This window comes from Ursus arctos, unplaced genomic scaffold, assembly GCF_023065955.2.
Source record: "Ursus arctos isolate Adak ecotype North America unplaced genomic scaffold, UrsArc2.0 scaffold_24, whole genome shotgun sequence".
Taxonomy (NCBI): Eukaryota; Metazoa; Chordata; class Mammalia; order Carnivora; family Ursidae; genus Ursus; species Ursus arctos.
Window position 1 is genome coordinate 30,226,184 of NW_026622919.1, and position 11,449 is coordinate 30,237,632.

General features: G+C 52.8%; 1 protein-coding gene across 2 annotated transcripts in view; it reads left to right on the forward strand.

Annotated features, from left to right (window-relative positions):
• Nucleotides 1–11,108, forward strand: part of AKAP1 (A-kinase anchoring protein 1) — a 35,997-nt gene extending 24,889 nt beyond the window's left edge. For both annotated transcript variants that reach the window (XM_044390755.3, XM_026517408.4), the window contains exons 4-11: nucleotides 67–193; nucleotides 779–906; nucleotides 2,954–3,131; nucleotides 4,550–4,700; nucleotides 5,157–5,224; nucleotides 6,443–6,516; nucleotides 6,745–6,807; nucleotides 7,366–11,108. In XM_044390755.3, the coding sequence (XP_044246690.2) occupies nucleotides 67–193; nucleotides 779–906; nucleotides 2,954–3,131; nucleotides 4,550–4,700; nucleotides 5,157–5,224; nucleotides 6,443–6,516; nucleotides 6,745–6,807; nucleotides 7,366–7,440 (864 nt within the window). In that variant the 3' untranslated portion in view covers nucleotides 7,441–11,108. The remainder of the gene's footprint in view (nucleotides 1–66; nucleotides 194–778; nucleotides 907–2,953; nucleotides 3,132–4,549; nucleotides 4,701–5,156; nucleotides 5,225–6,442; nucleotides 6,517–6,744; nucleotides 6,808–7,365) is intronic.
• Nucleotides 11,109–11,449: the final 341 nt, after the last annotated feature.

Below are 11,449 nucleotides of genomic sequence, written 5' to 3' on the forward strand. Positions count from 1 at the left end.
TAGGTCTTTGGGAACGTAGGGAATTGGTTTCCCATTAACTCCTCCAATGGTCTCTTTCTGTCTCAGCACTTAGTTGGTCGGCTCATTGGCAAGCAGGGGAGGTATGTGAGTTTTCTGAAGCAAACGTCTGGTGCCAAGATCTACATCTCAACCCTGCCTTACACCCAGAACATCCAGATCTGCCACATAGAAGGTCAGTGGCAGCTGCTGGCCCGGGTTTCATTGTCTTCCCTGAAATGTAAAGCATTTGAGTCCCAATTATTCCCCTTTTGGAATCCAAGTCTCTGAATAGAAAACCCTGCTCATCCTGGGTGAAGGGAACATGGGCGGGGAGTCTTCCTTCGGCCCTCCTCTCCAGTTCAGCTCCCTGAAGGAGCCTCAGCACCCTCCCCCAGGTCTTCTGGCCAGGAGAGGCATGGGCACTCAGACGGCAGGCTGGGGGGGGGGGGGGCTGGGTTTATGGTGCCCACTGCCTCACACGGCTCCCTCACAGAGCAGAGCGTGATTCTCCTCTGGTCGGGCAGGGCTGGGCCTTTCCCATCTGCTAACCTCCTATTGTGTTCAAAGCATGGACACAGCGGCAGGGGTACCATTAGAAAGGTCAGTGGGTTGCAGGCCTCTTTAGATGCCTTTCTTCTTAAGGCGAAACTTAGCTTTCTGGCACCTTAAAGACATACTTGAACGCTAGGAAAACTCTTGTGGAGTGGGGTATATACATGCGTTTGGTTTTCCTGTTTGTCATACCCACTGTGACTCTCCTGCCTCTACCCCCATTTAGGTTCTCAGCATCATGTAGACAAGGCACTGAACTTGATTGGGAAGAAGTTCAAAGAACTGAACCTCACCAATATCTACGCTCCCCCACTGCCATCCCTGGCACTGCCTTCTCTTCCAATGACTTCCTGGGTGAGCATGCACCTAGGGGACCAGATAAGACCTTCTTGTCTCCCTTTCACTCCAGCCTTTCCCAAATAAGAAACTCCCAAGACTGTGCTCGTTGATGCCTGTGACCTCTCACCTCTGGCCTCCTCTGGTCGGTTTGGTTCTGCTTCTAGCTTGTGTTCTCTGCCGCCGGGCTCTGGGGCTGAAGTGCTGGTACAAAGCCAGACATGCCTCTGTCCCCACTTGGAAGGACTGTTCTCGGGCTCTGCTGCCCTGGCACCTTTTGTGTTTTCAAGACATTTGCCTAGAAAGGATTATAGTCTGTCCAGGAGACTGGGTGCACCCAGACTGGCTTGGGTCCCTTCAAAGCTGGTGATGTGTCCAGAGTCCCAGCCTAAGACCTCTGAGGCCTGGGTGGGACCCACTGTTGTGGGTCTGGATGGGCTTGGAGTGGGTTCTTATGTTCCTTACTCCTAGTTGAGTGGGGTCTAGTGGTGGCCCTAGTGAAGGATTCCCTTCCCCTTCTCACAGGAGGTACCTAGGTTATAAAGGAAAAGAAATCCTCCCCACCCGGCCCTGGGAGCCAGGTGGCTCTTTGGAGGTTGCTCCTGGAGTTTGGCAGGAGGGAAAGCTGACATCTTGGGGCCTTTGTGTGCTGGGGGCTGTGAGGTCTCTGGGGCCTATCACTCGAGATCCTGCAGCATGCCGCTAGCTCTCTTTGAGCCTTCTGTCCCTCGTGGAAGAATTGTAGGGCTCTGTAGGCTAAGATGACAACAGCACTTCACACACAGGCTGAATGTGCTGCTTCAGGAAAATTGTCTCCTGGTGTGTGTTTGGGGGGGTGTGACTTCTTGGTTCTGTATCTCCAAAGACACTCGTGCCGTGGGGGGAGGGATGGGTGTCCTGTTACTTTCCTGTGGATATTGGGGAGTGGGCTGAACCCCACTCCATGCTTTACTTCTGAATCCTAGCATTTTTTCCCCAGCAGGCTTGGACCAGACCCACTCTTTAATTGTAAATAATTGAGCAGCTGGGATGGCTTCCTTCCCTTGTTCTCTGTGTGGCTTGGTGGAGCTGGTGAGGAGATCCCAGGTGCCTTTCAAACAGCTGTACTGGGGGGAGGGGTGGAGGTCAGGACTCTTAGCCAGAGGCCCTGCCAACTGACTGGAAGGTGGTCTCAACATCTTCCTGTGTCCAGAGCACCTAGGGTTGCCTGTAACTTGGCATTGGGAAAACTAGTGTCTAGGGACAAGTCTTTTTTTCCTTTTCTTTTTTTTTTTTTTTTAAGATTATATTTATTTATTTGACACAGAGAGAGAGACTAGAGAGCACAAGCAGGAGGAATAGAGGGGGAGGGAGAAGCAGACTCCCCGCCGAGCAGGGAGCCTGAAGTGGGAGTTGATCGCAGGACCCTGGGATCATGACCTGAGCTGAAAGCACATGCTTAACCAGCTGAGCCACCCAGGCGCCCTAGGGACAAGTCTTTTTGAGAGCAGTCTTGGCCTCTACTAGGGCCTTTAATGTAGGGCCTGGCCACTGAGCAAACCTACATTCCAAATCCAGAGTGGGAATGAGTTGGAGGAGGTCTGTGGAGTGCAGAGAGCAGGAGACAGAATGCCTCAGACTGTTGGATTCTCGCTGGCAGGAAAGCAAAGTAGAGGGACCCTGTGGGACTTGGAGCTCCTGGGCTCAGCTGCAGGGCCCAGGTTGCTGGCTGACGGGCCTGGGGCCTGCCCACCTCTTATTCTCTGGTGGCTTGTTCTCCGGGCCCTTCATTCCCTTGCCTTCCCTGGGTGTTAGACTCCTCAAGAAAGGCCCCTGCCCAGCCCTGGGACGAGGCCTCCTCTAGAGGTCACTCTTGGCATTGCAGGACAGGGGCCACAGGTGCCACACTTTCCATGGTTGAAGTAGTTGTCCTTGGGCTTCTGCCATTTGGGTGCCATGTTGCTTTGGGCTGCGATGCCCTTCTCAGAGATGTGCCAGTTCAGAGGCTTGCCCTGGGGCCTCAGGGCTTATCTCAAACATGAGAAGGATTGCTGCAGTGCCTGCTGCTCCTTTCCCTTCCCTACAGCTCATGCTGCCCGATGGCGTCACCGTGGAGGTGATCGTGGTCAACCAGGTCAACGCCGGGCACTTGTTCGTGCAGCAGCACACGCACCCTACCTTCCACGCACTGCGCAGCCTGGACCAGCAGATGTACCTGTGTTACTCTCAGCCCGGAATCCCCACCTTGCCCACCCCAGTGGAAAGTAAGTGCTGCCCTGGGGTCAGCTGGGGAGCCTTGGGCTCTGGCCAGGCCAGGGGGAGGAGTTCTGGGGGTGGCCTGTTCTGCCCTTGGTCTTGACCCAGGAGGAGGCTGTTCTGGGATCCTTCACGGGAACGGCATCCCTGAGTCTTGCCGTCAGTGTGGAGTCACTCCTGGGCTGAGTTTCTCAGCTATCCCAATGGAAATGGTCTTCCCACTGGCTGACAGAGTCCCATGGGATTGGAGTAGATCTTTGACACATGAGTTCAGATCCCAGCTTTGCCATGTATCAGTTGAATGGGGCGATGCCCACTTGTTTGAGGAATCAGGGTTGGATTGTATGTGTGTTATATGTAAAGTCCCTGATCCAGATGACGGTTCTCGGAGAAGCTCCCTGAGAGCAATAGACCCCCTGCCGTGGGGTGTCTCCCCTCCATGTGACAGGTGAGAAAACAGGCTCTGAGTCAGGTCGCTGGCCCAGGGGATACCTGAGCGAGAACTGGGGTCTAAACGCAGTTGTGCTCCTGAGTCTGTGCTTGGGCACTATATTCTTATTGCCCTTGTTGCAAGAATCCCGTGTCAGAACATCTCTTCACCCACCCTAATCTAGGGACTCCTAACCTGGACCACTCTGTTGGGGTTTTAAGGCTTTAAGGGAAACTTTGAAGCTACCTGTAGCAGAAATAAGGATTTAATTGTCGTCAGAGTCTCTTAACGTTGCTTTGATCCATCAGTGAAGACCAAACTGGGGTCTAATAGGTGACTGTACCAGGGGTTCCCTTTAAGGGTCAAGGCGAGGACCTAATGTGGTCAGCTGTGTGTGCAGGCCCTCACCCTGTAGTTCCACCTGTCCTGGCCCAGCTGCCGCAGGGTGGGGTTGGTGCACTGCTGGTGCACTTGCTCCCTGGCCTTGGCTGCCTGGGACACCTTCCTGAAGCAAAGGCGAGAAGAGGTGGGCTTAAGCCTGGGGGTCCTCTTCTGATCGACTTCTGAGTCTCCACAGGCCAGAACAGGCTCCAGATACCAGGCCAACAAGATCTGCTGCACTTGGAGGTTCTTGATTCTTTCTGAGACTTTCCCTTAAGAATATAAATCCCCATTCCCTGAGTTTTGGATTTTACTTGTTTCCTTCTGGTCAATCCTTGTCCATCTCAGGCTTTAGTGGGTTTCAGAATAAATGGATCTGGAAGAACGCTTTTTGGTCTGGAGAGCTTTTTGGGTGGCATACATGGGAGGCCAGATTTCCCACGTGCAGGTCTTTCCCTTGGCCAGTCTCGGACTTCAGGGAAGCTTTGGAGACTCCTGGCTATTCCCCAGCCCTGTGGAGACACAGGGCCCTGAGAAGTAACGTGGGGAGGTGGGTGACCCTTGGTGCCCTGCACCATGCCAGGAGTATCCACACACTCTCTTCCTGACCTGCAGTAACAGTCATCTGTGCTGCCCCCGGCGTGGATGGTGCCTGGTGGCGAGCCCAAGTGGTGGCCTCCTATGAGGAAAGCAATGAAGTGGAGATCCGCTACGTGGACTATGGTGGATATAAGAGAGTGAAAGTGGACGTGCTCCGGCAGATCCGGTGGGTCCACACTCCTCAGACATGCACATGCCCCGGGTGTTGGGATGTGGGATTTCTGCAGAGCTGGCTCAGTTCTGCCAAGCCTGGGACCTAGGTTGAGTCTTTCTCCTGCTGCCTACTCTGGTTTGGCAGAGTGCTAGAAACAGACTGCATGCTCGCCTCAGCTAGAAAGGACTGTCTTGTCGCAGAGGTCCCCCAAGTATCCTAGGGCAGACGTGAAGCAGGCTTCTCTCTGGGAGCTTGACGCCAGCAGTCCCTCTGAGGTCAGGCTGCTGCAGGGGGAAGCCTGCATTCAGGCATGCTGGGAGCTGCAGCTTGCTGCCCGTCGTATATGCCTCGCCTGGCTTTGTCTTGGGTTTGCTGAGGTCTCACAGGGCTAACGCACGAAGTAAGTATTGGCCTGAGGTGGTGTCAGCCTTCAGGTTCATAAACAGTGCTCCTTCTTTGCCTTTCTAGATCTGACTTTGTGACTCTGCCGTTCCAGGGAGCAGAGGTCCTTCTGGACAGCGTGATGCCCTTGTCAGGTAACAGATGGGGCCCCTGATGTGGTGGGCACAGTCGTTGAGAGTAGGTCTTTCTCTCTGAGAGCCTCGTTTGTGCCCGGAGGTCTTAGGCTAACACAGCTTGCTGCCTCTGTTTTGGATTGGATAGGTCTAGGCTGAGGCCTGAGGACGTGCCTCTCTAACAAAGACTCAGGTGATGCCAGTGCTGCTGGCCCATGGACCACCGTTCTGGACTTTACCCAGGCTGCCAACTTTGAGAGGTTTCTAACATAGGCACTTTCCAGAATGTAGCTGAGACCCAGGGTCCTAGTATCCCTCCGTGGTCGAGGGTAGGTGTGGAGGCGTGTAGCATTGCTCAGCTGGGCCTCAGCTCCCAGGCACCGTGGGGACCGTGTGGACACTCACCTGTGTGGTATCCTAGACTGACCCTGTCCCCAGACGGAAGGGGGACATGGTGATCCTGGGCAAGAGAGTCAGCCTCACCAGTTTTTTAAACCCTCTGGAAAATGGGGCAGTACGAGCCCCCGCCTGTCCTTCAGGGTGGCCGAGGGAATCCCATAAACCCAGGAGCTGGCATGTGGACGGTGGTCAAGTCGCAGCTGCCGATACCAGGGAATTTGTATTTGTAGGTGATAGTCGGGTCGTGCCACACTCTGGTCTGCATCCGGGAAGGGCCCAGAAGCCCTGCAGGCTGGCTGCAGCCCTGGCGGCCTGCGCGCTGGGCCGACGCCTGCTTCTGTTTTCCCTTATTGCTCTTGCGCGGCCCCCGCTCCGTTTCCGTGCGTCCCCGCGCTCTGCGCAAGCCCGGCTGAAGCGCGCGCTCCTGCGTCCGTGCGGCCGGCCTTCCCGACCCTGCGTCTCCGTCCTTCCGCCTCTGGCGCCGCGCCCTCCCCGCCCACGCTGCGCTCGCCCGCCCGCCCTGGTCGCGGCCGCGGCCTCGCTGCGGGAAGGTTCAGCCCGGTCAGCGCCCAAATTCGGCGGCGGCGGCGGGAGCCTTCCCCTTGAAGGCAGCGTTTCTGTCGCACTGCAGGCCGCACGCAGCAGAGAGCCGTGAGCGTGTCCGCTCGCAGCCCCGCGGAGGCCTGGCCTCCGTGCTGCCGCAGGGGGCTTCCCGGTGACGTTCTGCGGAGCCTGGCAGTCGCAGGCATCCGCCCCGAGAAGCCCCGGAAGCTGTGGGAGCGACAAGGATGCGTTGCCTCCGGGAAAGCCTAAATGCTTCTTTTCTTTTGCCTTTCGAAGATGATGACCACTTTTCACCTGAAGCGGACGCAGCCATGAGCGAGATGACCGGAAACACGGCGCTGCTGGCTCAGGTGCGGGCGTGGGCGGCGGGCCGCGGGCCGGGGTCTGTCTGACGAGCCCCCGCCTGCCTTCTGTGCCGCGCCTGCCGGCCTCTCTTCCAAGGACCTTGCGTTCTTGCGAACTGACCTTTGAATTCCTTACTCCTTTGTGGCTTGGGCCCTGGGTTGGCCAGCATTCTTTAAGGAGGGGTGCGTGGGGTGGCTTGTCAACAGGCTCGTTTTCTTCTGTTGTTTTTCTAGGTGACAAGTTACAGTCCCACTGGCCTTCCTCTGATTCAGCTGTGGAGTGTGGTTGGAAATGAAGTAAGTTCTGCTCTTCCCTTTGAGTTATTGGCCAGCGGTCATGGCTGGGCTTGGAGCTGAATCTGCCGTTGTCTCCTCTTGAGCTCCTCAGAGGATGTGACTGTAGACCAGTGGCCCCCCCGTTCAGCAATGTCCGGAGATGGTTCTTGGTTGCCCCAGTTGGGGGTGGCGATGCTAGCGGCATCTGGCAGGTAGAGGCTGGGGAGGGGCGCGAAAGCTCCCGCAGTGCACAGGACAGGCCCCACCGCAAAATGTCGGCGGTCCTTCCTGGACGTAGGACCTTCCTGGACCTTGTGTCCACTGGGTTTTTTTCCACCCCATTTCATGGTGTTAACACTTAGATTTCTTTAGTGTATTGAGCAGCCTGCCCTCATGCTGACAGAACATTCAGTCAGTGCCCGCATTGGCCTGGAAGAGTCCTGTCCCCCACCCCCTACTTCTCTCCTACCTTCAGCATGCCGTGGTCACCTGGGACCGAGAGGGGGGGAACCCGAGTTGGCCTGACAGCTGGCCCTGAGATGCAGTGGGCAAAGCTCTCAAGGGAACTTTGTTTTCTAGGCGGTGTTGATAAACCGGTCGCTGGTGGAGCGAGGACTTGCTCAGTGGGTAGACAGCTACTACGCGAGCCTCTGACCCCCGTCCCCCACAGACGCTTCTGGAGTCTTTTTGCACTGTTGAAATTGGGCTTGGCGCTGAGGCAAAGACGTTACATCAGAATAACAAACGTTATCTTCCCCAGAAAGTCGTCTTTTTTTTTTTTCCCCACACTGTTGTCATGTTGAGAAGTCTCCTCTCTGAGACAAGGAAGGAACCATGGGTTCCTTCAAAGCCATAGGATGGTGTATAACAAGCCAGTCAGTTTAGCCTGGTTCCAAGCCTTTAAAAAAAAAAAAAAAAAAAAAGAGTGAAAGTAAAACTGTCTGAACCAGGTTGTCCTCCACCACCTCTGTCCCCTTCTTCCTTCCCACCTCCTCCCCTCACTCAGAGCCAGACCACCTGCAGCAGATGGGCCAAGGGATGTGTTGCCTGAGGGTTTCTTTTCCTTCAAAATCTTTCTTCAGGGAGCAAGACATGAAATCACTAATTGGTATTGATTACTTGTACAGCTTATGTCAATGAATTTATGATGTTTAACCAGTTTTTATAAACTTCATCTGGGTCTCTAGGAAGGCGGACTTTTTAATGCATATGTAAATATGAAGCAGTTAGACCTTCGGCCTTGGTCGGTGGGGGAGGGGAACGGTTATCTTGCCAAGCCTGGTTGTAATTTGTAACCATTTTCTATTTGTGCAAACTCTGTAAATATATGTTTAAAAAATGTAATATTTTGTATAAGATACACTGGAGAACAAAGGGAACTAAAGATTTTTCCACACCCCACATCATCTGTGAGCAGAAGTAACTTCTGCAGCGCACAGCTACCCCTGCGGGCTCCTCCTGTGGCTTCCCGCATACTGGACAGGGCGACTGTAGGGTATAGATTGTGAGCGGGGATTTTTTTTTTTTTCCCTGTACAAATTTGTTAAAAAAAAAAAAAAATCAACTCATTTGAATTACCTTCCTGTGGTGTGTTTCTTTTTTTAGACTGGCTTCAGCATTGTGCCGACGTAAGAAAGTAACTTATATAAATCTTGAACTGTATACACTGTAGCTTTGAGTCCATTTCTTCCAGGGTGAGAGGGTTGGGGTGGGGAGTGAGGAGGTGGTGGTGAGTGGTGGGCTGGAGGGGCCCCTCTAAAGGAGCCCCAGGGCTCTGGGAAGACCAGTTAGCCAGAAATTTCCATTTTCCCCTCTCCTTGCCCCTCAAGGTGGCAGCCAAGCTTCCTCTGGCTTTCCCTGGTGAGTGTCTCAGATAGCCAGGCCTGAGTTTAAAGCACTGGTTTCCACAATTCTTTGGGCATTCTCAATAGATCTTTGAAGTTACGTCATCGGTTGCAGCGGTAGGAACAATATATGCCTACATGGGGAGAGCAGAATGACGTTTGATTTTTTATATATTTATTTATTTTACAGAGAGCGTGTATACGTAGGAGGGAGGGGCAGAGGAAGAGGGAGAAAGAGAAAGAATCTGAAGTGGACGCCCCACTGAGCCCAACATGGAGCTCGATCTCAGTCTCAAGACCCTGAGATCATGACCTGAGTGGAAATCCAGGGTCTGATGCTTGACGGACTGAGGACCCTTCACCCTGAGGGAATCCTCCCACAGAGCTGCAGCCACTCCCCTAGCTGTAGGTAATGAGTGCTTGCTTACCCTCATCTGTAGGATCAGCTCATGGGACTAACCTCAACCTCAGGGCGATGAAGTAAAATCATGGGAGTGTGCTCCATTAGAGTTTGGCCCAAGGCGAGCTCTCATGCGATCATAGCTGCAGGATGACCTAAGCCCCAGCAGTAATGGGCTGTGACATTGGCCAGCTTGGGTTACACCCAGTCTCAGCTTTTTCTGTAAACTCTGCATCACTGGAGCAGACAAGGGGGTGTGGGAGCCTTCAAGCTAGTTTGAGGAGAGTCGCAAAGCCTGGTGTGCAGATTTGGCCTTTGGGAGCTATTGAGAGGTTTTAATGGAGGGAGCCCCAGAATTCTGGTGCCTGGTGGGGGATGGGGTGGTCCAGACAAGATAAGGGCTCCCAGTGAGACAACTCCTGGGGTGACAAGTGATGGGTCAGGATTCCTTGGACAAGGCCCCCAGGATTGGGGCAGATAGGTAGTGGGGATGAGGAGGTGGGCTGCTCAGGGCTTACAGTCTCAGCCCGAGGGCTGGGTCCATTTAAGAAGGCTTTGGTATATGGGAGTAAAGTAAGTTTGGAGGTTGGTGAAGGGCATGTACTCTTTGAGTTAACCCTTCTCAGATTCCGGAGTTGGGAAAAAGTTGATTTTGACCATTTTGTTGGTCATCTTACAGAGGAGTAGATTTATGGAGGTCCCGGCTCCCCCATTCTGGACACCAGTCCTTTGGCCAGTATATTTCAGACATGTGCTCCGAGTTAACCGGGCCATCCAGGGGACAGCTTAAGTATGACTGAAAACTCATGGTGCTGGAGGGAGACTTGGTCACCTGCCCAGGGTATGGGGGAGACAGGTGGAGAGCTGGGCGCGGGAGGCTGGAGCTTCCAGCCTGTTCTCACTACAGGTGTTTATTTCAACTGTTTCTCACCCCAGTCCTCGGGGCCCTGCCACGTGTGGCTGCTCCCAGCAGGGTGTCAGCCTGGAGGCTGGGGCCGGGGTTACTGCTACGCCTTGTACAGCCTCGCGCATGCCCCTTAACCATCACGGGCTTGAGATAAGTCAAGATGAGCCGGGGTGATGGGGAACTTACTGTGTCAGTGTGCTGTTTTGCGGGAGATACTTGGTCCTCATGAAACCCCAGGGAGGCAGCGACTGACCCTGGAAATAGATGGTGACTTCAGAGAGTGGTTTGCAGTTGGACCCTCAAAGCCAGGCTGTTGTCCCAAGGCAGGTCTCGACCGCAGCTCCTCCGGAGCAACGTGAGAACTGATCACACTTCGTTCCGCATCCCCAAGTAGAGGCTACAGTCGTTAAGTCATCAGCCCGCAAAACAGTCTTAAACTGAGAATGGGAAAAACACCATGGCAGAAGGTGATCAATCATTTTGCTTCTATAAGAAATTAAAATTGGAGAAATGCAAATAAAGCCAAGAAGAAGAGGTAGCATGTAGGCCAGAGTGAACGTTTTTGATCTTTGATGATCTAGAAAGGAAAAAAATCTCCACTGGGAAAGGTCGTCAGGGATATGGACAGCTAAGAGAACATCTGGATGGTTTCTGGACCAGCACTGTCCAGTAGAAACGTGTGAGCCACGTGTGTGTAATTTAAAATTTTCTAGGAGCCTCATTAGGAAGGAAAAAACCAGGTGTGACTAATTTGAATAGTTTGTTTAGCCCAACATTTCAACATGTCATGCACATTGGAAATATCAATGAGATTGTATAGTATTTTCATAGTAAGTCTTGGGAATCCTGTGTGTATATTTCACATTTCCAGCCTGTCTTTCCCGACTAACCACGGCTCAGGTGCTCAGCCACAGGTGGCTGCCTTGTTGGGTACCAGACTGTCCCACTGATCAGCATCACACCAGTACTGACGGCCTTAGGTTGACCTTTGTTTGTCCGTATTCAAAAAGCTCTAGGTTCTTTTGCACATTTATTTTTCCAGATGACCTTTAGCATGATTTTTTTGAGAGGCAATCATGGTGAATGTTCTACCGACATTTGGAAAAAATAATGCATGTTGTTGGTTTGTTATAAAGTTTTATGTACTATATTAAATTGAGCTTGTAAATTATTCATATCTAGTTTTTCGTTCTTGCCCCCTCCCTTCACTTTTTTTTTTTTTGGGGGGGGTCTGTACTTTCCATTTCCAAGAAAAGTGCATTAAAAGATTCCGGTATTATCAACGTTTTCCTGTTCTTCTTAGGTGGAAACTTCTGAAAGAAGCCCATGGGTGATATTTTCTCATCGTTGGTGTTCTGTCTGGTGCTTTTTGTTTTAAATTTTATATTTTTTTCTGTCACTTAACTTAATGAGGTGGGTGGGTGGCTTATAAACAGCACACTGCTAGAAGTTTTTAAAATTTTCTTTTAGTGAAATCTAAGAGGTCAGGTGAATGTGGCTTGTTCGTTGTGG